Genomic DNA, 26,877 nt, shown 5'->3' with positions numbered 1-26,877 from the left:
TCACAGCACCTTAATTTTGCAGTGGCCCCAAACTAGAAATAACCTTCGTGTCCATCTTCAGGTGAATGGATATACACTGTGGCATATCCATACAATGGAATACTACTTGAAAAAGAAACTAAGTATAACATCCAGTAACCTGGATGAATCTGGACACAATTATGCTGAGTGCTCTGTGACTCAGTTCACATAAAATTTGAGAAAATGCCAACTAATGTATAGTAGTGTCAGAAAGCTGATGCGGGAGAAGTTGAAGGAGGGATTACAGAAGGGTGTAAAGAAACTTTGGAAGATGTACATATATTCATTATCTTGATTGTAGTGATTGTCTCAACGGTGTCAAAATTTACCAAATTCTATGCTTTAAGTGTGCAGTTTGTTCATTATACCTTAATAAAGCCATCTGAAGAAAAAAAAAAAAAGTCTGGGGGGCACCATCTGTGTTAATATGGAACTATGTCCATGACAAGCAAAAACAGAAGTTCCAGAACATTACGTATAGTTTGATTTCAGGTTTTAAAAGAACTAATGTTTAAGAAAAAGTAATAAAATCCTTACCCTATGAAGGTACACTTTTTGTGTGTGTGTATATTGATGGTCTGGTAGTTTACACAATGAACTATTGCGGTAGTTAGCCCCAGGGAAAGAGATGGGGCACAGGACAGAGAGGTAATAAATACATATTTAACACTGACCTCTTACCACTTTTGATATTTTAAGTTTCATCTATTTGCATATTAATAAATCGTGACCTTTCCCCAGGGAGGCTCATTTCTAAGAACTGGAACTCTAAGTTCACTCTCCTTTGGCCCTCAGTTTGACAGCGCAGGGGTCACAGAGGTGTAGCTGAAGACCAGCAGGCAGAAGCCCTCCCACTCACGCCCGGAGGAGGCGCCCCCGGGACCTCGCAGCAGGTGTGCGTCCGCGCACGTGGACCTCCCGAGGAACGGGGAGCAGGGCGCATGTGAGGCGGGGCCGGGGAGGGAACCGGGCGAGGCCGGCCCAAGGGACTACGGCCACTGCCGCCGCCGCGGTCTCGGTCTGCGTCCCCGCGCCTCCAGCTCCCTAGCCGCCACTGGAGCCCCGGCGGGGTGGTGGGTCACTCCCGAGCGGACGCACACAGGCGCCCGCGGAACTCCCGCGGTTACAGGCTTGAAGGTAGCAGTTCCTTGTGGGGGTCGCAGTGGTCTTAGAAGGGTGCACCTCCGCAGACTTTGAGGGAGTCGGGGGCCGGAGCCCGGGTTCTGCCTGGCTCAGGCGAGTGGCGATGTAGGGATGGGGAGGCGCCGTCGGTCCCCGCGCCCGCTCTGGGCACGAGGAGGCGTGACCTGGCCTCGTCGCGGGGCCGCTGCGGACCCAGGCGCGGCCCTAGGATGGGGGTGGTGGGAGCCCGGTGGCGCGGCCCCACTCCAGACCACAGGCCGGGCCGCCTAGCAAAGCCGGCGTTTGATTTGCCAGGGGTGGGGGTGGGGGTGGGGGTGTCGTCTAGCCAGTTTTATGGCTGCGCGGGGTTCGCTTCTCACCGTGTGCGTTTTTCCAACAGGGGCCTGCGCGGGACCCGCCTTCCTGAATTCGGTCATTTTTTTCCCGTCTTTGGAGGGTAAGCTTTGAGGGGATTGTCTGCATCGTAACTCGGCCCTCGAACGCTCCCTCGCGGATATTTTGAATAAGGGTAGTTGGGGATAGTGAGCGGTGGTCACTGATAGACGGGGTCGCTTTTGCAGAACATCTGGAAGGGTTTTAGGAGGGTAGCGGAGCGTTTATGTCTGCCACAAAGAAATGGCCAAGAGAGAGGCAGACACCAGCCTTTCCCGTGGTTTTTGAGAGTCCGCACTCAAAGGTGGACTAGTTTTGCCTTGGCACCTGCGCAGACATTTTTCCAAAAATGTGAAGTTGAATGAATTGATTATATTCTCAGAAAGATGTTGCAAAATGCTTTCTTGAAACCCTTGTATTATTGTTAGATCCCTTAATGTGACCAACCCTAGGACTGGGACCCTCCTCCCCAGTTCTGAAGTTTTCCCTGTAGAGGGCCTGGCTTGGTGTCCTCACAGCCTTTTCTTTTTCAGAGTCTGGCCTGTGAGGTTGGAGTGGGAGAGGGTGGGGAGGGGGAATGGAGAGGGAAAAGCAGCCTAACAGCCTCCCCTCCCCAGTTCAGGGATTCTCACAGATTGCCTGGTTCAGATTCTCTGTAATAGAGGATTACAGGTGCTTTAAGTCTATGTATATTTTGAAAACTTCAGTTTTCCTATGAGTCACTAAAAGGAAAGACGCCTATTTTAAATTTAAAATTTTTCTTTTTACTTTTTTAAAAATGAGTATACTTAATACCACAGAGAGACTTTGGAGACAGTATAGAAAATTGCTAAATCAGTGGTGAAATATGAGAACACCAAAATTCTGGAAATCAGTGCTTTAGAAAAGATTTACTTTTAACTTATTGTTTGTCTTGTTGAACCTTGATGATATTGTAATTTGACTTTTGTATTCTTAAAAAAAATGCAATTTTTAGATTTAGATGGCAACTAAGGTGATGTCAGCTGCAAAGAATATAAATGTTTATTTTACAGTATCTCTAAAAAAAATGTTTTTCTCTGTCCTTGAGTGATATTTATTGGGAGAAAGTGTTGGCCCTTAACATAATTGGCTCTATTATTAGAAAGTTGTGTGTTTGAAAGCTGTATTTTGAAGCAGATCTTCAGTTCTCCTGCTCTAGCCACACTTTCTGATTTTGGTAGCAGCAGTAAGATTTTTAGTGTGCTGGTTTAGAAAGCAGCTTAAATAAAGGACATTTGGTAATTATTTCTGTTCATTTTCATCTTGGTGCTTCTAACAACTTTGTCTAGCCTTTTAGGTAGTTTTGAATCTTTATTCTCTTATCTGTAATATTTATACAATATTCTAGCATTGTGGCGATTGAATACTTGAAACTTTTCAAAGTACTTCCTTTGTCTTCATTTAACCAATCTGGAAGAATCTGGCGATGCTGCAAAAGGTGGTTGTTTCCACTGCAGGCACCAGCTTGGCTTTGGATGTTCAGTCTTTCATTTACTCTTTGAAAATGTTATTCTAAAGAAAACTTTTGGAGGTTTCTTAGATACTCAGAAGATCCAATTCACATGGTCACCTGTTCCACCAAATTAGTAAACATAATAAAAAGGAAAATCGGGTTAGGATGGTTAGCAAAGTCACTGACTGGACTTTGATTCATTGTTACATTCTTTCCCAAATGCTAATAAACCTTTTTCAGGCTCTGGAATATTGCAGTTGTAAGTTTGTCTCATCACTTGATCGGGTCTCATATTCTGGTTTTAAGTTCTCCTATTGCTCAGAATTCTGATAGTGACTCAGAAACAGCAATCAAGTTTCTTCAGTACCCAAGGAAGTAGTTCATCTGGTCCTGAAAACTCCAGTGAATTGATCTGAGATAGGTGCTGGCTCACCATCTTCTTAGGCTTCTAGTGATTTACTGTTTATGTACCATTAGGACATTACTGCTGTATTCTCCAGCACACAGGAGGGCCTGCAAACACAGAGCTGTCTCTATTACCCAGTAGAAAAGTTTCTGCAGTAAGTAAACTTGTGCGTAACATCTGATGAAGGAAATACAAGTCACTTGACTTGTTCCTTCCCTTATTTGTGATGTTCTTTTGAAAATGGTGCCAGTAGCTCCTTTTCTGCCTACTTCTGGAGTGGAATAAAAAGCGGGTGAACCAACCTTGACATTACCTTGTAAATACAGGTAGTGGAGGAAGAAATTAAATTGTGGATGTTGGAGCTCAAATTCTTTCTCCCTATTTGTTCACCAAAGCTCGGTTAGGAGTAAGATTCAGAGAGAAATTGAGACCTGGCAGGTAGCGCACAGCAGTCAAGATTTTAGTGCATTAATGGGCTGTTTCCTCCACCTCCCCTGTAACATTGAATTTGGCTTATGAAGGTAGTAGAGTGCATTTATTTATTTACTTTGACTTTACAACATTTATTCATGATGCCAAGGCAGTGAGTATTATCCTGGTGTAGACCCATTATTATTTTCTTCCATGTCCATAGACTGCTCACAACTCTGGCAAGTTAACTTTGCCTGAAATTGGTCGGACCTCAAAGACAATATGAATGAATGGACTGAGTATGAATGAATCACTTAACATCTGTCAACATAACTGAAAAACTTAAAAAAAAATCTACAGTTATTAGATGAGTCAAACTATATTCAATTAAATTTTTATGTCTTCTTAATTATTGTAACTGTAGTGGCATTATGTGCTCTTAAAATCTAGAACTGTAAGATTTACACAGCCTACAAATAAATGTAAGCTTGGACTACTTAGACACTTTGTAAAATCTCTCCATACATGTTCATTAAAATAGAAATATTCAGAGCCCTTTGTTTGATCCACGGCTTTCTTAGTAGATCTTCTAGCCTGATTCTTGGCAAAGGTTACCATATTCCCGCTCACCTAGCCAGTTGTTTGGATGGACCAGTTTCCTCCCAAGTAGAAAACAGTTGTTTGGGATCAACAATTTTGTAACAAAATCCTTCAACATAATGCGATGATAGGTAAATGTCCTAAGCATAAAAGTTACTGGATTTTTACTTATACATTCTGATGAATTATTTTGTGGTATTTTGCCAAGCTAGGAAGTGAGATCAAATGGATGTTGGTGAGTACCCCATGGCAGCAGTTCGTTTGCTCAGAGTGAACTATAACTTGGAAGCCTTCTTTAGGTAAGAAAGTTGGCAGTTTGAAAAAGCAACCATCAGGTTTTTTTTTAAATGATCCTGTATGTTTAGGTTGGAGTTTTTTATATAAAGGTTTTCAAGCTAATAAAGATTAATTTGCCTTGTATTCTAAGATATATTTAACTGATGTTCATTGATACTGACTTAAATGTAAAACATTTGACTTTTAGAATAGTCTTAGACTCTGAAAATGAATGTCCACAAAGAAAAAGAAAATTAAAATATTATTTTAACAGGATGACTGGTATTCATTGAATGTCTGTCATTTATGGTGATTCTGTCAGTGAACTGGCAATTTAATATTTTGCTGAATAAATGAAACAATCTGTCCAGGTTACCTAGAGTCACTTTAATGTACAGCACAGTCCTTTTGTTTACAACTGCAAGGTAGTTTGCTAACCTGACCTTTCATTGAAATCTTATTTTCCTTTTGGCTGTGCTGTTTTTCCAGTAAGGGATTATATTAGGGTTAACTCTTTTTGTGATCACTTAGTGAAAATTTAACAATCCATTCTGTAAGTTTACCAAATGAAACACATATAAGCAAAATGTCCATTAATGTGCTTCATATCAGAATTTAGGATCCATTGTTCATTCTTTTACCTTACCTGGGCCAATGTATTTCATTTTAGCGAATTAAAATGAAAGAGTAGGGCAGCCCTTTCAAAATAAGCATATTTTGCCAGAATAAGCATGTTTTAAATATGCTTTGAATTATTGGTGTCAGCACTTTGATGTATTCTGTATTATTGGGCCAGCTCTCAGTTATGTGTATAATTAGTCGAGTCATATTTAATGTGTGTGGTAGCTCTTTGCCTCATGCTTGGGATACAACTTTGCACCTATTTTAGTTTTCCAAACCCTAAAGATGTCCTTTCATTTTGTTCAACAACTATAATTATAGGTCAGCCCTGCTTTGGGATCCAGCTCTCTATTATGGCTAAGAAGTATTTTACATCAGGCAGAGATATATATATTTCTAACATTCAAGGATGAAAAGAGAGTTAAGTAGTCAAGCAAAGTTAAATGAAGTTGGGAGCCCATTCCTACCATTATTTTGCCTCTCAAAATAATTGTATATATAAAGCACTTTGCATTCTTATGTAGACTATATGTACACAGTAACCCTATATATTTGGGTATATCTGGACTTGAAATTTGTTGTAACTTAGGTGTGTCTCAAGCTGGCTCCTCCCTGGACAATCATCCTGCCTTTTTGTTGGGGAAGAATGCTCATCCCTTTACTGTTTTACATTTGCCACTGAGGGTCAGGTGTGTTGCTACGCCCAGTTTCTCTAGAGAGAGCTGCTGTGTCCTGGGTGTTACCTGGAAATTGTGCTTCAAATTAAGTAATGAAATTAGTTTAGAAAAATTCACTGGACAATTTAGTACAACAAGAATCACTGCAACATTTCTTAAGCCTTTACTGTGTTCTGGTACTTATGGACTTTAATCCTCCCAACTGCCTTATGAAATTAGGTACTGCTGTTTTCCATGCTTTTTAGATGAGGAACCTGAGGCTTAAATTTATGCAGACAAGATCACATGGTTAGTCAATGGCTGAGCTGGGGCTTTTCCAGGCCTCTGCTTTTGATAATGTTTTACTGTCTTTCAGGACCCCAGGAGTTGTTAGCAGAATTGCATGGTGATGCTTTCTTCTCTGTAGGAGATAGTAAGAATATAGTAATTGACCAGTAATAAACCTGCGAGACACACTGCTTCTGTGGACATTCCCTCCCAGAAGCCTCCCCAACCTTTCCCTCCCAGACACAAACTCAGTCACATATCATTGCTTTATTCTTCCAGTGCGACTTGTCCCAATGTCAGGGAAGGCATTTATCATGGTCCTTCACCATTTTACCGTAGCTCTTGGAGAGCAGGCTCCCTCTTACCTCTGTATCTGTAGCCTGTGGGAGTACCTATCAGTGCAGGATAGTGGAAGATTACTATTAAAATCTGCTTAACTGTTTTTCATTTTCTAATGTTACTCTGTGCAGTTGGAGTATAGATGTCTGATGGAAATGTGGATCTTATATGATCACAAAATCTTTTATTGTTTACAGAATGAAGAGGAACAATTTATCTCTTGTGAATAAAATCGTCCGATCTTCACCAGCAGTGAAACAACCAAAAGTTGGCTTCTTCTCTTCTCTCAATCACACCCACATGCACACTGTCCTTCTAGACTGGGGGAGTTTGCCTCACTATGTAGTATTACGCATTTTTCAGTATCTTCCTTTAATAGATCGGGCCCGGGCGTCTTCCGTATGTAGGAAATGGAATGAAGTTTTTCATATTCCTGACCTTTGGAGAAAGTTTGAATTTGAACTGAACCAGTCAGCGACTTCATATTTTAAGTCCACACATCCTGATCTCATTCAGCAGATCATTAAAAAGCATGCTACCCATCTCCAGTATGTTAGCTTTAAGGTAAGAAAAATAAGCATTAAATAGAAAGAACTTAGGTTATGTTAGTGTCATTTTCGTGTATCTAGATCCTTATGCTGAGGCAGTCGGTGAATTTTGCAGAATTTTTACTCCAACCTATGTCCTGTTTTTCTGTAATCGTTTGCACAGATCGTTTGCACAGATTGAAGTGTAGAACTTGAGCTGTAACTTAAATGTCAGTTTCCTTCATCTGGATGGTACTACTAAAATTTAGGTCATTGTAAAGGATTGGGAAGCATGGAGCACTTAGAAAGTTACGCTGTCATCAGCTCTATTCCTCACTTTTTGTCTGAGACCTTTTGTGGAAAGAAGAAATACTAATTTGTTGTATAGTTTGATGGAATAAATAGAGTTTTGCATTGGGATTCTGTTACATAGTTAAATTGCCAGTAAGTTTCTAATAACTCACCTTCGGGAAATGAAGATTTAAAATTGTTTTTATAGGTGGATAGTAGTACTGAATCAGCGGAAGCTGCCTGCGATATCCTTTCTCAGCTGGTAAATTGTTCTATCCAGACCTTGGGCCTGATTTCAACGGCCAAGCCAAGTTTTATGAATGTGTCAAAGGTAAAGATGCCAGGCTTTTTTGTGAGAGACACAAAAATTCTCAAATATTTCAATCTAGGCAAAAAGAATTATTTTCCATAAAACAGGCCACATCCTCCTTATCTTCAAAGAATTACTTAAAGCAGGTCCCTATTGATTAGCACTTACTTTTGCTGAAATAGCTTATGTATGGCTTCATCCTTTCGACATATTTTGTAATTCTAATTATTGTTTCTATAGTAGCTATCATTAATATAAAATTTAGATGTTATACTTGGAATTTTCAAGTGCCAGTTAGTTTCTTTGAATATAGAGCATGTCTGACTAGTAGTGGATGTTTTTCTTGTAATTCTGTAGCCTCTCCATTGGAGGTTAGAACAACATAATGCTAAATGAACTATACCAGTTAGGGTGACGTCAGATTCTGTGTAATAGAAACTCCAAAACAATAGTAGCTTAAACAACATGGCTGGAGTTTCTTTCTTTTACATTAAAGAAATCCATGCATGAGCAGAGCCTGTATGAAGTTGTTAGGACTGCAAGCTCCCTTGAGGCATCTTGTGTTCTTGTAGGTGTTTCAGATGGCTTTCTGAGCTCCAGCCATCATGGCAGGAAGCGCTGGAGGAAAGGGGGAAAGAAGGGTATGCCCACTGTTTTTCAAGAACCCTAGCCATGAGTACTGGTAATGCTTTTGTTGATATCTCACTGATGAGCACTTAACTGTGTGGCCACGCTAGGTTTCTGGGTGACGAGGAACCATTTTTTAGCTGACGGGTAATGTGCTCAGCTCAAAATTATGACCCGATTAGCAAAGAAAGAAAGGATGAATGGGTGTTAGGAAGCCACCAGCTGTCTCTGATACTCGGAGAGATGCACGACTTTGCCAGAAGCATAAACTAATAACTGTCTTCATTCAGGCTTCAGCTTGGGTCCTATCTCCTCAGGCAGACCTTCCTTGACCACTTTGCTAAAGCAGCACCCCTTCCTCCAGTTACACTCTGATGTGTTACAGTATTTTTTTTAATGTCATTCTTTAACACGTGTATTCTCATCCCCTACAACAAAGTGTATGCTCTTTGAAGGCAGGGACTCTGTTTTGTTTATTTGCCGTTACAAGCCAAGAGTTAGAGTAGTGCCTGATACACAAGAAACATTAATTTTGGTTGTCAGTAAAACTGGCCGATGGAAACCTTCCTGTAGTAAGGTTATCCTCTTCCTGTGGAAGAGGATAGGGGAATAGTAGCATATTCTCGCTCATAAACTAGGTCATGACTCTCAAGCATTTCCACCAGCCTATTTATCTTTTTGAGAGATAGTCAGGGAAAATAGGTCATTTGGGAATTAGGGTAATATAAGCAATCAGATGGAAACTTACTACTTTTCAATAGTTATTTCCTTGTGTATGAGTGATGGAGTCAGCTTCGCCTGAAATTCTTAGATTCTCAGCTATCTCAGATGCCGCACATCAGCTTCGGTTCTGGGGAGCTGGTGCAGTCGCCGGGGTGAGGCAGCCATGATGAGCACGTGTCCTTGCAGGCTCTGCCTCTACAGTCAAATGACTGAGTGGCTTCTGGCAAAGTCATGCATCTCTCTGAGTGTCAGTTTTTTCACCCGTAAACTGAGGAAAGGATAGGGTAAAAATAGAGTATTTTGCTAGGCGTAAAGAGTGCTAAAGGAATTATGTGGACACCATGATGAGGTAGGTCCTATAATGCTGAAATACGTCCTGCAGGACTAAGAGTCCAGTGAGAATTGATTAAAGGGAAAATAAGCCTTGTATTTCTTAAGGAAAAAGTAAAGTATTTCTCTCATGATTTTTGGCACAGTAAAATTTAGCAAAGAGATCTAGCCATCCATCATTTAAAAATTTATATTAATCAATATATAATTATTATAAATCAGTATGGTTTCTAATAAATGAATGAGAGTTATAACCAATTGGTCATTGTCATAGGAGTATTAGTATCTTTGGCAGAATCCACATTGACTTTGAAAAGAGAAAAATGATCATGCCTGTATTTGGTTTTCAGATTTTCTATCTGTGTCAAAAAATACTGGATCTGAATGAACCTTGTGAAGTTTTTTCCATTTTGGAATCAAACTATAAATAGGCTTTTGTCAATTTTTATAATTTTTAAAAAGATTTTACTTATTCATTTGCCAGACAGAGATCCCAAGTAGGCAGAGAGGCAGCCAGAGAAAGAGGAAGGAAAGCAGGCTCCCCGCTGAGCTGAGAGCCCAACACGGGGTTCGATCCCAGGACCCTGAGATCATGACCTGAGCTGAAGGCAGAGGCTTTAACCCACTGAGCCACCCAGGCACCCCTGTTTGTCAATTTTTAAAACATAGTTTTAAAAATGTATCTTTATTGGGATGCCTGGGTGGCTCAGTTGGTTAAACATCTGCCTTCATCTTGGGTCATGATCTCATGGTCCTGGAATTGAGCCCCTCATTGGGCTTCCTGCTCCGTGGAGAGTCTGCTTCTCCTTCTCCCCTGCTCCTTCCTTCCTCTTGTTCATGCTCTCCATCCTCTCTCTTGAATAAATTAAAAATCTTAAAAAAAAAAGTTAAAAATTAAAAATTTAAAAATCTTTTTTAAAATATTAAAACATTTATTTAGATGACTTTCTAGCAAAATGCATATCGCTAAAGAATAAGATCATTTGTTTATTCATTGAGAAATATTTACTGATCTTCTGCAGTGTGCCAGATATTATTGTAGGTGCTGGAAATATAGGAGTGAATAGAACATGGAAGTTCTCTTTATTCTATGGCAGGCATGGAAAAGGTTTAGACAGTAAGTATTATGGGCTTCACAGGCTGTGATTTTGGAGCTCCTCCCCTCCAGCATAGTAGTGTGAAAGCAGACATAGTACGTAGATGGAGGAGTGTGGTTGTGTTCCAGTCAAACGTTAATTGTGGACACTGGAAGTTTCTTGTAATTTTCACATGTTATAAAATATTATTCTGGACAAAATTTCTTTCAACTGTTTATAAATATAATAGCTATTCTGAACTCAAGAGCAATACAGTAACAGACTAGGCTGGATTTGGCTGGCAGGTCACAATTTGTCAACCCCTGTTCTAGGAAATAAATGCAATTATATCCTTTTAATACTGAAAATCAAACCCTTAGAATTAAAGTAATTGGAAGGTATGTACATGAAATGACTAATGGTGTCATTAAAATGCTAATATGTTGATTGTTTTTACTATGTTATTGTTAGTATCTGTTGATATAGTTTCAATGAACTATTTGATTGAATCCGTAGATTTTAAGTAAAGTTTTTTTCCTAATTCTTTTCTTATTGCTGTGCAAGTCTCATTTTGTGTCAGCACTTACAGTTGTCTTTGTCAACTCAAAATCATTATCATCGATCAAAATTGAAGACACACCAGTGGATGATCCTTCATTGAAAATTCTTGTGGCCAATAATAGTGATACCCTAAGACTCCTAAAAATGAGTAGCTGTCCGCATGTTTCCTCTGATGGTAAGTTATATCTTTTTTAAGCAAGCATGATGTTTTTGTTATACTATTAGTATAATATATATCATATGTAATCCATATAATATACACGTTTGTACTCTTATATACTATATACTATATCATAGAATAGTATATATAATATATACTATATGTATAATATACCATATGTATGTATATTCTACTGTACTCTATATTATGTGTAACAATGCAATTTCACATAGAATACTACATGCTTATGAAACATAATGAAAAAAGTAACCTTTTTTCTAAAGAAGTCTTAATCTGTAAGGTAGACAATAGTTTAAATTGCTTTTTTTAATAAATATTTTTAAGGATTTTATTTATTTTTTATTTTATTTATTTTTTATTTATTATTTGTCAGAGGGAGGTGGGGAGAGAGGGCACAAGCAGGAGGAGTGGCAGGCAGAGGATGAAATAGGCTCCCCACCGAGCAAGGAGCCTAAAGTGGGACTCAGTCTCAGGACTCTGGGATCGTGACCTGAGCCAAAGGCAGACGCTTAACTGACTGAGCCACACAGGTTTCCCAGTTTAAATTGCTTCTAAAGATATTTTAGTCATATGTATATTTTAATATACATAGGTTTTTTACTTTTACATGTAATTATGTATATATATCTCGACATCCGTCTCCTCAGAAGTCATTTGATGTCTATTTTATTATATTTTATTTTGAATTATCTTTTTTTTAAAAAGATTTATTTATTTATTTCAGAGAGAGAGAGAGAGTGCCAGAGGAAGAGAGCTAGTGAGTGTGGGGTGGGGAGGGGTAGAAAGAGAGGAAGAGAGAATCCTCAAGCAGACTCCCTGCTGAGTGCAGAGCCCAACATGGGACTCAATCCCAGGACCCTGAGATCATGACATGAGCTGAAATCTATGAAATCTAGAGTGGGTCGCTTGACTGACCAAGCCACCCAGGCAGCCTGTTTGATATCTATTTTAGTAAATAATGAATAACTGATGTCAAATTTAAGTTTATAAGCTATCATATTGGTATCAGTGTTATTCTTTGGTTTTAAGAACTTTTCCCCATTTCCCACAGGAATCCTTTGTGTAGCTGATCGCTGTCAAGGCCTTAGAGAACTGGCATTGAATTATTACATTCTAAGTGATGAACTTCTCCTAGCACTTTCAAGTGAAACTCATGTTAACCTAGAGCATCTCCGAATTGATGTTGTGAGTGAAAATCCTGGGCAAATTCAATTTCATTCTATTAAAAAACAAAGTTGGGATGCACTTATCAAACACTCCCCTGGAGTGAATGTTGTTATGTATTTCTTTTTATATGAAGAAGAATTTGAGGCATTCTTCAAAGAAGAAACCCCTGTTACTCACCTTTATTTTGGTCGCTCAGTAAGTAAAGCGATTCTAGGACGGATAGGTCTTAACTGTCCACGACTAATTGAGTTAGTGGTATGTGCTAATGGTCTTCAGACTCTTGATACTGAACTTATTTGTATTGCTGAACACTGTAAAAACTTAACAGCCTTGGGCCTTAGTGAATGTGAAGTTAGCTGCAGTGCATTCATTGAATTTGTAAGACTGTGTGGGAAAAGGCTAACCCAGCTCTCTGTAATGGAAGACGTTTTGATCCCTGATGATGAGTATAGCCTAGATAAAGTTCACACTGAGGTCTCCAGACATTTGGGAAGAATGTGGTTCCCCGATGTCCTGCCTGTCTGGTGATTGTCTACCAAAGATTCTTAATTTTTAAAAAATTATTAAAATTAGCTTCTTTCTTTCTATGCAACTATAAATTTTAAGATATGTTGCTGAACTATTTTAAGTGAAATATCTTATCATTTGCAAACTGTCTTAATGGATTAGAATAGAAACATTTGAAAAAAATATGAGAAATAGAAAGAGCCAGAAATTTCCATAAATAGGACATAGATCCTGTATTGTGGATTAGGTAGTTGATAGGCTAAAAACTACATATGGTTTGTACTTTTGAGTTCCTTAGCCTTTGCTGAAGGTACATTTTAGCTTGCTCAATAAATTTATAATATTGAGCTTTGGATCCTTAAATTATGACATTTGTAACTTTATATTGCTTTAATTGCTTCTCTTTCATCTTGGTATGAGTATGTTTTACAAGATATATAGGATTAAATCCAAGAGTAAAATAAAAGTATAGACACAGAAGCTGACTTAATTGTACTTAATTTTTAGCACTACATAAGATCATATTATAACTCAATAAACAATTTCTAATTTCTAACACATTGAATTCTACTTCATTTAACTCAGGAGAAGATGGGCATTAGGTCGAAATTAACACTGATCAATTTGTAAAGATACTGTGACTGTTAGTTGATTAAGTATACTTATCAGCCTTTTGGCTAAGCTCTAGTGAAAAAAGTACATTTTGCAGAGTGTCTTTGGGAGGGAATCTGCATATACTGATGGCATACTGCTCTGTCTGGAACCGTGCTAGATATCCTTTGTAGAAGTGATCTTATAATGTAATTAGTAGCATAGCTAAAACTCTTTAGTAGTTATAGATTGCTTTTAGGGTGAAAATATATCCTTAAAATGACCTACAGTACCCTACATGGTCTGGCCTCTCCCTGATTCTTTGCCCTCATTTGCTCTCAGAGCTACCCCTTGCCCTTCTGCTCCATTCTCTTGCAGGTCCGAAAGACAGCCATGCACCCTCTAGTCAGGGCGCCTGAGGATATAGTCTCTTTCTGCCTCCATCGCTCTGTTTGCTTCCTCAGGTCTTTCTTTCCTTTAGATGTCATTTCCTTAGGGAGGCCTCTGACTTTCAGCACTCTCTGACTTCCATTTGTGGCACTTACCTCTATTGTAATTTGCCATTGACTTGTATGATTAGATTATTCTCTGCTAATTCCACTGCCCTGTGAACTTTATCAGTGCAAGATCACTGTCAGGTTTGGCTCACTGTTGTATCCCCAGCATCTAGCATAATATTTAGCAAATAGTAGACAATCAGTACGTTTTACTTAGATACTTTCATTTCCAGAGTTCCCTTGCATCTTCCCCCAGTATCTTCATTTTCTTTCTAAGAAAGCAATTAAACTTAAAAAGTTTATTATTTTCCAGTTTTAAATGTTTTTTTTTAAGATTTTATATATTTATTTGACAGACAGAGATCACAAGTAGGCAGAGAGAGAGAGAAGAGGAAGCAGGTTCCCCGCTGAGCAGAGAGCCCAATGTGGGGCTCGATCCCAGGACCCCGACACCATAACCTGAGCCGAAGGCTGAAGCTTTAACCCACTGAGCCACCCAGACACCCCTTAAAAGTTTTTTAATGAGGAAAAAAATTTTAATCTTCTTACCTGTTAAAGAAATTAGAATTAGGATACCTTGTGGTATGTAAGTGGTAACTTTTTAAAAAGAGCATATTTTCTGTGTCTCTTTTTTTTTTAGAGAGTAACTTGTGCAAGCATTCTCTTGCAGTGTGCCACATCCTTTCTCACTTTGAGCTCTGTAAGAATGGGCATCTTCCCTTCTTCAACTTTGTGTTTGGGACTCTCAGACTACTGCATAGCACATTAGTATACCCTCAGTAAATGTGAGTGGGGTTGAAATACTGGTTAAAAAAATCAGATTCTTGGGCGCCTGGGTGGCTCAGTGGATTAAGCCGCTGCCTTCGGCTCAGGTCATGATCTCAGGGTCCTGGGATCGAGTCCCGCATCGGGCTCTCTGCTCGGCAGGGAGCCTGCTTCCCTCTCTCTCTCTGCCTGCCTCTCCATCTACTTGTGATTTCTCTCTGTCAAATAAATAAATAAAATCTTTAAAAAAAAAATCAGATTCTCAAAGACAGTTGTTACTATTGCAGATCATGTGATTTATACCTTAGGATTTCAGGAGAGTACAGAAGCAGTATATTGTAGGGCACTCAAGGTCTGGTTTGGCTAACAGGACACACATGGAGGAAGTGGCATAACAGAGAGGAGGGTCAGGCTCTTTGGAGGTCAGAGCAGTGGTGGAAATACTGAAGAGGTGAACTCTGGTCTCACGGGATAACGTGATGTGTAGTGGAGGGGTAGGGTGGGAGTATACCTATCTGAATAGTAGGTGATAGGATGCCTGTGTTGGTTTCACTAATGAGCAAAACAGAGAGGGACTGATGAAAGGTGGTCAAGGTGGAGTTTCTCCCTATTGCCTGCTAGCACAGAATGATAATGAGTACCTATCACCTCTCATACATTGAGTGAGATGTTGCCACTCTAAATGGTGGCCTTTAGTAGTGGTCTTCAGTGGTGGTTTTTAGTAGTCGGACTTAGTGAACTAAGCACTATAAGAACTCTTAAAGGCAAATGCAGTACAATTGATCAGCTCATTTTCATGACCCTGGTTGGTCTAACTGCATTTATAAATTCAACAGCAAACATTTGTAGGATAGCCAAAATCAAGACAAGAAAATGGAGAGTATTTTTAATGCTTTATCTAATGAAAATGTCTCCATTTACTTTGGAAGTCTATGAAAAGTACAGTTTACTTAAGATTAGAGGATTCTAGATTAAAATGGCCACTTATCTTGTTCTTCCATTAAATTACTTTTCTGCAGAAAACTCAAAATATTTTACAAGTAAAAACTAATTTTGTTTGCATTATTATCTTAACAGTCATCAAGCCTAGTATGTGTCACAGTTTTTAAAGTATATTTTACAGTCATTTTCACTAAGGAAAAATATGTTATTCAGTACTATTCTGTCATTTGAACCTTAACAATACTTTAAACTGAAAGTTTTGACACTCAAATCTAAAAAGGAAAGGAAATTTTTAACAAAACAAAACAGCCCTCCGATCAAATGCACCAGAGGGCGCTGTATGCTGGTTCTTTCTAAGAGCAGTCCTTTAGTTTAAAGTTTGCATTTCCATTTAACAGCTACAAGAGTGCTTATGGAGTGCTAGACAGAAGGCATCTTGCTCTACCTTGGGGAGGCTCTCTGTTCCAGTCAAAAGGTCTGGTTTTTAAAACAATCACTAAATAAGGTTGATTATTTCTTGTTCAGACGTCTTAGAGCTCCTTTAAAAATTGTTTCGAAGTCTCTGTGCTAATTCCTATTCTGTGTTCTGAATGAGAACACAGCCTAGTCTTTTAAAAGCAACTTTAATTTCCGAAAACAACCTAAGGAGATTATTAAGGTAGATGATCAAACCCAACAGTGTTGGTTATAGTTCTTTTTAAAAAAAAAAAAAACAGAAATTAAAATTCTTAATTTGTTAGCCTTACATGAGATGTTATGATCCAGTAGAGAATACTATGTAATTGCATATGGGAACGTCTCAGTAGAGGCTCTGAATCAAGAGTCATCAGGAACTCTTCTTCCTGACCACCCACCGGCAAGTCTTGTTACTACTATAACATATTATAATAAGTACTCACCTCCTAGCTGTAAAATGACAACATTGACATGACAGTAACTTAAATGTTTCTTTGTGGCTTCTATTACTTAGTCCTGCAGTAACAAGTGTCCATTATTTGCTTGATTTCCTTTAAATTTATTCTTATCGCATATATGTGTTCCTAAAAATTACATTTTGGTTTTAATTGTTTTGACTTTATAAAAAGAGTATCCTACTGTATATAATCTTCAGGACTTTTTTTTAAACTCAAAATTATATTGCTATGATTCATCCATTTGTTATGTTTAGCCGAGGCTCATTTACTGTGACCACTGTATACTATTCCATTCTGTAAATAACTCATAGCTCACTTGTTCATATCAACTGTAGTAAGCGTTTGAGTTGTTACAGGGTTTGCCATGACAAAAGTGATATGAACGTTCTCATACATATATGTTAGCATACAAATGCAGCTAATTCTCCAATAATAAAGCTCAGTTAATTACATTTTCCTCTAGCACATCTGTACTAAGAATGGAATCTTTCTGCTGGAGTTTTCTACATTCCAAAAGGATTTAAGCAAAAATTCATGGAAAATTTCCAGGATGATAAATTCCTGTAATGCCGTCTTACTGAAATCAAGAATACTGATGTATTTTCTTATATTTATGTTTCGAAAATGTTTTGCTCATGTAGTTTGGGCAAGTGCGGATGGGAAAACCAGCGAATTCTGTCTTCTCCATGCAAACAGTTCACCCTTTGACCGGTTTGACAAACCTGAGGATATTGCTGGAGCTCTTCCCTACCTTTACTCAGAGTTTCACTCCAGTTTATTCACTTAATATTTATGGAGTATGTATGTGTGTCCAGCACTGTGCAACACTCTATTCTTGTACCAGGAGAACAGCTTCCGGTTTTTTCCTGTTCTTAGGCAGAAAGGTAGCTAGTCTTAGAAGTGTCAAAAACATGGTCTGGAGAGGCCAGAATTTGTATGTTTATTTATCCTGTGTATTTAGGACTGAGAAAACTTTAAAAAACAAACAAGTAAAACCCCTCAGATCCCATAGGTGACAGAAAAATCAGAGGACTCTCAGAAATTAGTTGACAAACATTCAAGTGGTAATGAGTTGAAATAAAAATGCTATTTTTTTCTTACATTCATTGTGTTTTTATTTGGACACAAATTTCTTGAAGAGTAGGAATGCATCCAGGTTTTTAAGAAGTTGGTTTTCTATTTAGAAGTTGTGGTCATGTATCTTCCACTTACAGGTACATGGTAGGATCACTCAAGTCACAGTTTTCAATATGTATGTGCGACTGTATGCCAGGATAGACTTTCTGCAAGGGCAGTAGAGTTCCTAGTTTTTCCCCCTTCTTGATAGAGCCTTTATATTTAATTGGCTTAATGTAGAACATTTTAATACAGAAACCTAAAAGAAATCAGAAGTTAATTTAGTCAATATCTGGGTTTCAGTAGTCTCAAATCAGAAATTCAAAAAATAAGAACAGGAATGAAAGAGAAGACAAAAAGAAGTGAGACGTGGTTGAACTCAGTGAGGGAACAGAAGAAGACATCAAAATCATATCAGAGATGAAGACTGGATGTCCAAGAGAGAGTAGATGAAAATGAAAATTTAATGAAGACACTGAGGAATAGCAGAAAGCACTAGGCTGCTGAGAAAATTGAAACTTTTATCATATTTTTTATTCTTACCCAGAATAATTTCAACTCCAAGACCTAGTTTAATAAAGTGATTGGACTTAAAAAAAAAAAAAAGAAAAATGGACATAATTGGCACAAGAATGCAAATCTTACTAAGTACTAAAAGAAAAAAAATTAAAAACAAAGACCCACCAAATAAGTAAGGTTAATTTAATACCATAATTATGATGTAATATGACAATGTTGGGATGCATACATGAAGTAAATCTATAAATGTTAACTCCTCTGTTAAAAAAAAAATTCTTACTGGTTTGAAAAGCAAAACCCAGTTCTATGTTGTATCCAGTAAAACACAATACAGTGTTAAGTTACAGTGGATTAAGCATTCATTTCATCTCAGGTCTTGATCTCAGGATCCTGAGATAGAGCCCCATATCGGGTTCCCTGCTGAGCAGGGAGTCTGCTTCTCCCTCTCCCCCTTCCCCTCCCCCTATTTGTGCTCTCTCTGTCTCTTTGTTACTCTTGCAAATAAATAAATAAAATCTTTAAATAAAAAAAGAAAAAGGCAAAAAATTAAGGGCTATATCAAGATTTGTCAAGCAGATGGAAATAATAAGGCAAGCAAGGGTTATGATTCTGTTATCAGAGAGTAAAACTCAAGCCAAAAATCACAGAAACAAGACAAAGGAGGACAATTTATATTGCAGTTATACTGCAATTAAACAAGACAAAGGAGGAGAATTTATGCTACAATATGCAAATATATACAATTATTTATACTGAAAGATACAATGAAGATACAGCAGTTACAATTGTCCATGGACAGATAACACAGAAACCATGTATAGAAAGCAGAGACTATCTGAGATACTGGAAGAAGTAGAAACTCACTAGTAATAGAAGATTTTAACCACATATCCGTGAAAACAGGGCAATTGGACAGAAAACACAAGAAATGCCTGAGAATTGTAGTTATCCACCATGGTAATCTTTAACCACATTTGGTTAGTCTGCACCTGAAATGTAGCTAATCTGAGTTAGATGTACTTAAAGTATAAGATGCATCTGGATTTTGAAGACCATACAAAGAAGGTAAAATATTAGTAATTTTTATGTTGCATTTTGAAATGATAATATTTTAAAGATACGTAGTAAAATAAAACATATTATTAAAATTAACTTTCATTGTTTTTTAACTTTCTTAACATAACTACTAGAAAATTTTGAATTATATGTGTTACTTTTATTTCTGTTGGACAGTACTGCTCTATATAGAAAATCTAAGCAAAATCAATACAGTATGTCTTAGGTACATGTTAAACAGAATATGTGCACACCCTCAACAATATGACAACTACTAATACAACAGTGCAAGGGAGACCTAAATAAATGGAAGCTGTAACATGTTTATACATTGGAAGACTCATTACTTTTAAGATCTCTGTTCTACTTGATTTGATCTATATAATCAGGGCAAACCCAATCAAAGTCCCAGCAGAATTTTTGGTAGAAACTGATAAGCTGATTCTATAAAGTATCTGGAAATGTAAGTGACCAAGAATTGTCAAGGCAATCTGAAAGAAGGACAGAAGTTGAAAGATTTATATTATCAGATATCAAGATGTATTCTAATGCTACAGTAATTAAGGCAGTGTGGTATTTGTGCAAGATTGACACACTGACCAATGAAACACAGTAGAAAGACCAGAAACAGACTTATTTATATTCAGATTACAATTTGTAACAATAGATTCTATACTGCAATACAGTAGGGGAGAAAACAGTCTTGTCGAGTTAATGGTTCTAAGTCAGGCACCAACATCCCTACCTCATTCTTTACACAAAACCAAATCCCAAATGGATTGTAAATTAAAATATGAAAGATGAAAGTATTTTTATGATTTTAGGGTGAGAAATGGGTCTTAGATAAAAAGTATGTTAACAATAAAGGAAAATACTAAATTAGACCGCTAAAAATAAGAATTTTGTATTTAAAAGATAGCATAAGGAAAGTGAAAGGTAGGGGCCCCTCGGTGGCTCAGTTGGTTAAGTGTCTGTCTTTGGATCAGGTCATGATTCCAGGGTCCTGGGGTCAAGTCCCACATCAGGCTCCTTGCTCAGTGGGGAGCCTGCTTCTCCCTCGCCTTCTGCCTGCTGCTCTTCCTACTTGTGATCCCTCTCTCTCTCCATCTCTCTCTCTCTGTGTCAAATAAATCTTTTGAAAAGAAAGTGAAATGGAACTCATGAAGTGGGAGAAGATATTTACAACACACAGATCTGACAGAGGACTCTTATGTACAATATAACAAAAACTCCTATATACCAGTAAGAAAGGTCAGAAAATACAGGGCAAAATACTTGAATAGGCACCTTGCAAAATATAATATCCATGTTATCAATAAATGTGAAAAGGTGCTCAGCTGCGTTAGCCATCAGGGAAATGCATATTAAAGCCAATGAGATACCGCTACATACTTATCAGAATGGCTGGAATGAAAAAAGTAAATAGCATCAAATATTGTGCATGGAGCAACTGGAACTTTTATGCACTCCTGGTCGTCATATCGTCATATAAATTGGAAGTAATACTCGGGGAAACTGTGGCAGTGGTGGCTAACGTGAAGGCGAACACAGCCCAAGTGACCCAGCATGCCCATTCCTACAGCATTCTGCCCTCACTGTGTTGATGCCAATTATGCATCCCGGAACTGGGGAAATGGCCACAGAGTGGACGTGTGGACACACTGGGACCACTATCAGATGGACCCTGATGAGAAACTACGTTGATCACCTGACCCTGGAAGCCTGTAGTCTGACTGGTTGACCACAGTGGCCTTTTGGATGTCCAGGATTAGTGTCCTCTTTGAGTGAGTATCCAGTAATCTCGGAGAAGTCCAAGTGTTTCTTCTTCCCCAGTGTGCACCCGTCCTGCTAAATAGCTGCAGGTCCCATTGAGGATAGCTAGAAGTAAGTTTTATGGTATAAATTTTTGGCCAAGTGACAGCCCTTCTTCAAAGGGACCCAGTCCTGGTTTCTTTCAAGGGGCTTTGGGATCATAAACTGGCTTGAGCCTGGCATTTGGTAGGGGGTAGGGAGAGGTTTTGTGTCCCACTCTTGTGATGATTAAAGTCACAATTTTGTTCATCAGAGTTCCCATTTACACAAATAAATCAGGCTTTAGTAGGCTGCCCATTTGTTCAGCTCCTGGGTCACCGTAATTAACCAGACAATGCCACAGATCTCTGTGCTTCAGACGAATCTGATTAGCACTTCAGCTGTGTTGCCTGCTGGGTAACCATGCCAACCTTGGCCTTGCCTCCTAAGTGCACTCTGTCCAGTGGCAGCAGTTTTCTCTTATCATTTCACACATACAGAGGACAGCCACCATAGAGATCTTTGAGGACCTGATGTCCCTCATGGAATGTTTCTTTCTTACAGTCAGAATGAGGGCAGTGTCCTCCAGCCCCACTCTCAACAGGACAGCACATTTATGTTCGTTACAGGATATGTGCAGGAAAATTCATAGTATTTTCTTAGTCACTTAAAACTGGATGCTGCAGAAATGTCCATTTAGAGAAGGGTAATTACATAGATGAAGATGTATGCATATAATGGAACAGTCTACATCATGGAGAACAAAATTTTTGGCATGCAAAACAAATCTTGCAAACATGAGTGGAATGAAAGAACGCCACAAAAAAGACTGCATACTGTTTAATTCTGTTTATATCATTTCCCAAGATAAGTGTGTGGTGGTGTAGTGATTATCCTTGTGGGAGGAATGAGTATATGTAGCACAGGAGGAGGTCCCTGGGATCCTGCTGATTTTATTTTTTTTTTTTTTGATTCAGGTGCTGGTTACACAGGTGTTCTCACCATTGTGAAAGTTTAGGAGCTGCGTGCTTATGCTCTGTGCACTTTTCTGTGTGAATGTTAGACCTCAGTGGATTTAAAAAAGCAAACAAACAAACAAATAAAAAACCCCAAAAAACAGATAAAGAATAGGCCCATACCTGGAGTACTAGATGACCCAACTTTACCTAGAACATAAAGGCCTTGAAAATATTTCTAGTCAACTTTTGCAGAAATGCCATCTTGGAAGTGTGGGATTTTGGTAAATGAAAGTATTTATTCTAGTAAATACTCTTGAAAGTGATTTTGTTTGTAGAACAAGAAGAAAGTCCTTCGATTGGCTGTGGGGTTAGGTAGAGTGTGTGCATAAACATCTCAGGGGAGGGACTTTTTAGTTCGATACCCTATGTTCTTTCTATTATAGATGTCACCATTTTGAATTAAGTATGAAACTTCAGTAAATGGCAAATGCATTAAATAGATAAGCATCAAACATTTCCAGTATGTGTCCCAGGTGTATACAACACCTCTTACCTCTTCCAGATATCCGAACACCATTATTAATGGCGTTTTTGTTTTTATGTGGCTTCTCCTGGCCCACAATCATTCCGGTGAAAGGTGCATACACGGTGGCTCCATCAGAGCACAAGACATCCACACCCTGGTGAAGCCTGTGAGTTCTAGAATGTAAATAAGAATGCACAGACTGAGGAACTGGCCTTGGAACTTTTTTGTCCAGAAACATGGTGTTAACTCGTTGTTCCCAGGCTAGGATATCTCCTAGAACTGGAGAACGCATTGGGATGTCCTTACTCTCCATTTTAACCTCCCCCACTGAAGTTAGAATAACCCTAAAGATTAAAACATTTTAGATAGTATTTGGTATGTAGAGAGCCTTTAAGAATTTATGAACTATGGTTATTATATGGCATTTTGGGGAAATGAGCCAATCTATGTAAGTAAATTTTATAGATACATGAATCTTGACCCCTTCAAGTCCACTTAAAAAGCTGTCTTTTTACGGAGACCTATTATATTGAATTATATTGCCCTCATCTTACTTTTGTCTTAGTAATCCCAAAGTGATTATAAACATCATTTACTGTTGGGGCATGTGGGTGGCTCCAGCTATGAAGCATCCAACTCTTGGTTTCAGTTCAGGTCGTGATCTTGGGGTCATGGGATGGAGCCCTGAGTTGGGTTGTCTTCTCATTATGGAGTCTGCTTGGGATTCTCTCTCTCCCTCTCTCCAGTAAATAAATAAATATTTTTAAAAAATCATTTACTGTATATGATATTTTAATACAGTGAGTTTAATACTCCTGAGTTTATCAGAGTGAATGAAGCACAAACACAAAATGATTCTGGCTTGTGAGATTTCTAAGTTGTGTCTGACAACCCTCACTGTTGTCCTTATGCCCACTCTTACCAACCTCTTCTCCTCTGTAAAAGGCCAGCACCTGAAAAATCAGATTCATGATGATTGTTGGATGTTTGTCGGCCTCCCTCTTTATTATATGCTGTGTTCCCAATTCAGAGTCCGTCCTTGAAGCAGAGGTCTTGGAAGCTGCTCTAAAGACATTAGTACAACTGCTTTCGCCCCTGGATCCTACTGTCAGAGGGAGATGAGCACTTGAGGCAAGGACATTAAGCAAAGAGGTAAGAACCAAAAGAATACCTTTGGGCCGTGTACTGGCCACAGCCGTGACTGTCACATGTCCTGATCTCATTGGAAGACTTGCCAGCACAGATATTAGCCCATGGTCCAGCCAGTGCTAAAAAAGAGAAACATGAGAAGCAGGTTTTCTGACCTCCATATTTCCAGTCTCTCTTTATCTTATATGTATCCCAGTGGATTCAAAAATTCTGTTTTCACTATAGCTTTTCTCTTTCTGTAGGTTATGGGCAGGTTTTCCTTTTAACTCTTGATTCAGATGGAAAATTAGCTTTTTTCATGGCCATAAAATAACTGTTTTATTACATACAGTAACTGTTTATTTGTAAGCATAAATACATCTCCATCATTATAGTCTGTTTCAGATTATTGACTAATGAGTGACATAGATTGTGCTTTTCAAATTTTCTTTGCTTATTACTTGGGACCATTATGTTCAGGTTAAGCAAAAATGAATAGCATGGTTCAAAGAAATAATTCTAGAAATTCTAAAGTAACTTTGAAATGTTCCCTTACTGCCAGTCTTAATAATCAAATCCAAGAAAACGTTTGAATTAAAAGAGTAAACAGACTCTGAACTAGCAAAGTTTATTTAGTACTAAATAAATCTCTTTCATATTTACAAACATGGAAGAGGGAGATTCTTAGAAATAAGAACTTGTCAGATCAATTTAGAGTGGAAAGAAAAGAAAAGGGAAAGAAGGGAGTAGAAATAATTATATGAAAAATTGTATAGCAATAAAGCATGGAAGAGGGGCTGGCTCTCTCGGTGTATTTTATCCGCACTTGTTTGAGGTATAGCTTGTCTTTAGTATGGTAAGCAGTAAATACTCAATTGAGTTAAATCTCCTAGGCTTTTGATGTTAGTATTCATAGAGAGATGTGGTTAGCAAATTCATCTTTTTATTTTGAAATAAACTAACAAAATAGAAGCAAAAACGAGAATGAGCTAATTTGATTGTTGATTTTATTTAAAGATATTTTACTATCTATTGATATACGTGGCATAAGAGGAGCTACAGAATATGGCCTTGTATATTCTTTAATATACTTTTTAGATGATGGGTTTCAGATGTCTTATACCTTTGAGCCAAGCTTCAAGTCAATATCTTGATCGAGATATAATACCATCACTTTGGCAACAAATATTTATCCCTGGGAATTGAGGCAGATATTAGACAACTTATTAAATGACTCATTTTTTTCTCCTGACTCTTAAGGGAGTGTTCCCCTTGTCTTAGTCCATACCAGTTGCTATTATCAGGAATTCTCCAAATCAAATTCTCACACAGACTTTTTATTTTCTAATGATGTTCCAATTAAATCCTAGACCAAGATTGATAAACCTTTAAGTCCTCCATTCTACTTTTCTGTTTCCCTCATTAAAGAGTGGAAATCATGGAGGACCGCCCACCCCCGACCATGTATTCTTCCTAGCCCATTTTCAGTAGTCAACCATGTAAGTGTCTGTTGTGGCTGTGATATTAATGACTTTTAAATCTTTTATTAATTTTTTTTCTAAATTAGCCAAGTTTCTAAAATTGTTTTTGACTTACCAGTTGAAATCAAGACAGCAGAGAGAAGGACTCCTGTGGAAAACATTTGGCTTTTGCTTTCTTTATGATGTTTCTTCCTCTGATAATTTGAATTGCCCCCACTCTCTGAAGAATAGCCAAGTTTGAATTATTTAGCCTCAGAATGTTGTATCTCTCATTTCTTTAATTTAGTGTGAGACACACACAAAAAATACGAGAATGAAGCAAGTCCAAGTTGAATATTCCCTGGGTACCTATCTGGTTCACATGTAGGACCTATGTAAAAGTGTTTGATCTGGAAAAGAAGGTAATTTTATTGGAAATGCTGACTAAATATTAACAGAAAACGATAAGGCTAGGTGACTGTCTTCTGGGCTGTGGCTGGCTTCCTGAAAGGTTGTATACATAGAAAAACTATAAAAATATACACAGATTAACTTTAGGATAATAAGTACCTCTGAAGAGGGAGGGAAATAGAATTATGGAGGGGTATACAGAATGCTTAAACTCTAAAATACTTTGTAAAAAGCATGAGAAGCCAGTGGATCAAAGTATGAATTAATCATCAGAGGTAGATACATGGTGATTGGTATATTAATATATGTGATTTTCTGTATATTTCAAGTACGTGTCAATACCTCCTTCTTGTTATGCTTAATATTATATGAAGCCCTGGGATTTTCTGTGGAAACATCCCCATGTAAATAATTTGTCAGTGGCTGCAGGAAACTGAGATTGTCGCCTCAGTTTTCGCTCCCTGCATCCCCACCCTTCCCATGTTCTCTTCAGAGGCAGGGGAGCTTTCCCAGCCTTTGCTGTGTGTCTCAGCTCTGCAACTTGCTTTGACCAATCAAGTGAGACACAAGTGACAGTTCATGAGTAGAGCCTGAGCCCTACAGGGAATTGTCTCTCCCCTTCTTGTGTTCTGCCTTCACTGTGCAGACAACCTTCCCAGACTAACTTGCTGGCCCTCCGGAAGAGGGTGAAAGTCACATGGAAGGGATCCACCCTAGCCAGGCCGCCCCACCTACAGCCAGCCTGGCACACCCCTTCATTTACGTTAGAAAACCATCAGCTCTCAGAGTTACAGAGCACAATAAAGGAAATATTAAGGGAGTTAAAGCAAATACAAGCTAGCCAACCAAATGTGCTCTGGAGGAGACTGACTTATGTTCATTTAGAAGTGCTAGCCCAGGGCCTGAAGGCACTCTCACTGTTTCTTGTGTATTGTCAGGGATTGTAAGGAACACTGAGGTGATGGCTACATGGTAGAGATCGTTTGTTTAGAGACTCTGACCTGTTAGTAGACAACATTGAGTTATCTATTTTTGAGTCAGACCTTCCTCTCCTCTGAGCTATACTTCCTCACAAGGAAATGTATGTGGATGTGAGGTTACTTGTTGGGCTATAGTTATGGAAGGATGTTTAACATTTGCAAGGTCAACTATCAGCATAAGTTGACCTCTTATGTCTCCCCCATCCCTCATGTCTGGACCATTTTATTTTTATGAGCACTTTCACAAAAGGTAAAGGGGTCAGGAGGAAGAGGAGAAATTCAAACTGGCTGTAATTCCAGTTTGAGGGCAGTAGT

The 26,877-nt window shown here is 38.3% G+C and overlaps 2 protein-coding genes and 1 long non-coding RNA gene across 6 annotated transcripts in view; 2 read left to right on the top strand and 1 right to left on the bottom strand.

The window, feature by feature from the left end:
- Positions 1–824: 824 nt before the first annotated feature.
- LOC309861764 (F-box/LRR-repeat protein 21) lies at positions 825–14,287 on the top strand. Of its 4 annotated transcripts, none has more exons than XM_082724988.1 (6): positions 825–914; positions 1,544–1,600; positions 6,805–7,171; positions 7,634–7,756; positions 11,056–11,227; positions 12,285–14,287. In XM_082724988.1, the coding sequence occupies exons 3-6, from the start codon at positions 6,806–6,808 to the stop codon at positions 12,926–12,928; spliced, it is 1,305 nt and encodes a 434-aa protein (XP_082581114.1). In that variant the 5' UTR covers positions 825–914; positions 1,544–1,600; position 6,805; the 3' UTR covers positions 12,929–14,287. The 4 variants fall into 4 exon arrangements, with proteins under 4 accessions (XP_082581114.1, XP_082581113.1, XP_082581112.1 ...); XM_082724987.1 differs by lacking the exon at positions 825–914 and adding an exon at positions 979–1,158; XM_082724986.1 differs by lacking the exons at positions 825–914; positions 1,544–1,600 and adding an exon at positions 1,617–4,726.
- A 3,418-nt stretch (positions 14,288–17,705) lies between these two features.
- LECT2 (leukocyte cell derived chemotaxin 2) lies at positions 17,706–25,575 on the bottom strand. Its single transcript, XM_082724990.1, has 4 exons — positions 25,308–25,575; positions 23,755–23,851; positions 22,611–22,756; positions 17,706–17,991 (listed from the first exon to the last, which is right to left on the bottom strand). The coding sequence occupies exons 1-4, from the start codon at positions 25,351–25,353 to the stop codon at positions 17,825–17,827; spliced, it is 456 nt and encodes a 151-aa protein (XP_082581116.1). The 5' UTR covers positions 25,354–25,575; the 3' UTR covers positions 17,706–17,824.
- The window catches only part of LOC309861767, a 56,466-nt gene continuing 52,375 nt past the window's right edge, over positions 22,787–26,877 (top strand). Inside the window, exon 1 of the long non-coding RNA XR_014310188.1 lies at positions 22,787–23,735. This is a non-coding gene — a long non-coding RNA (uncharacterized lncRNA). The remainder of the gene's footprint in view (positions 23,736–26,877) is intronic.

This window comes from Mustela nivalis, assembly GCF_964662115.1.
Source record: "Mustela nivalis genome assembly, chromosome: 3".
NCBI classification, from domain to species: domain Eukaryota; kingdom Metazoa; phylum Chordata; class Mammalia; order Carnivora; family Mustelidae; genus Mustela; species Mustela nivalis.
The sequence above is the reverse complement of the archived record's forward strand: the minus strand, read 5'-3'. Positions and strand labels throughout refer to the sequence as shown.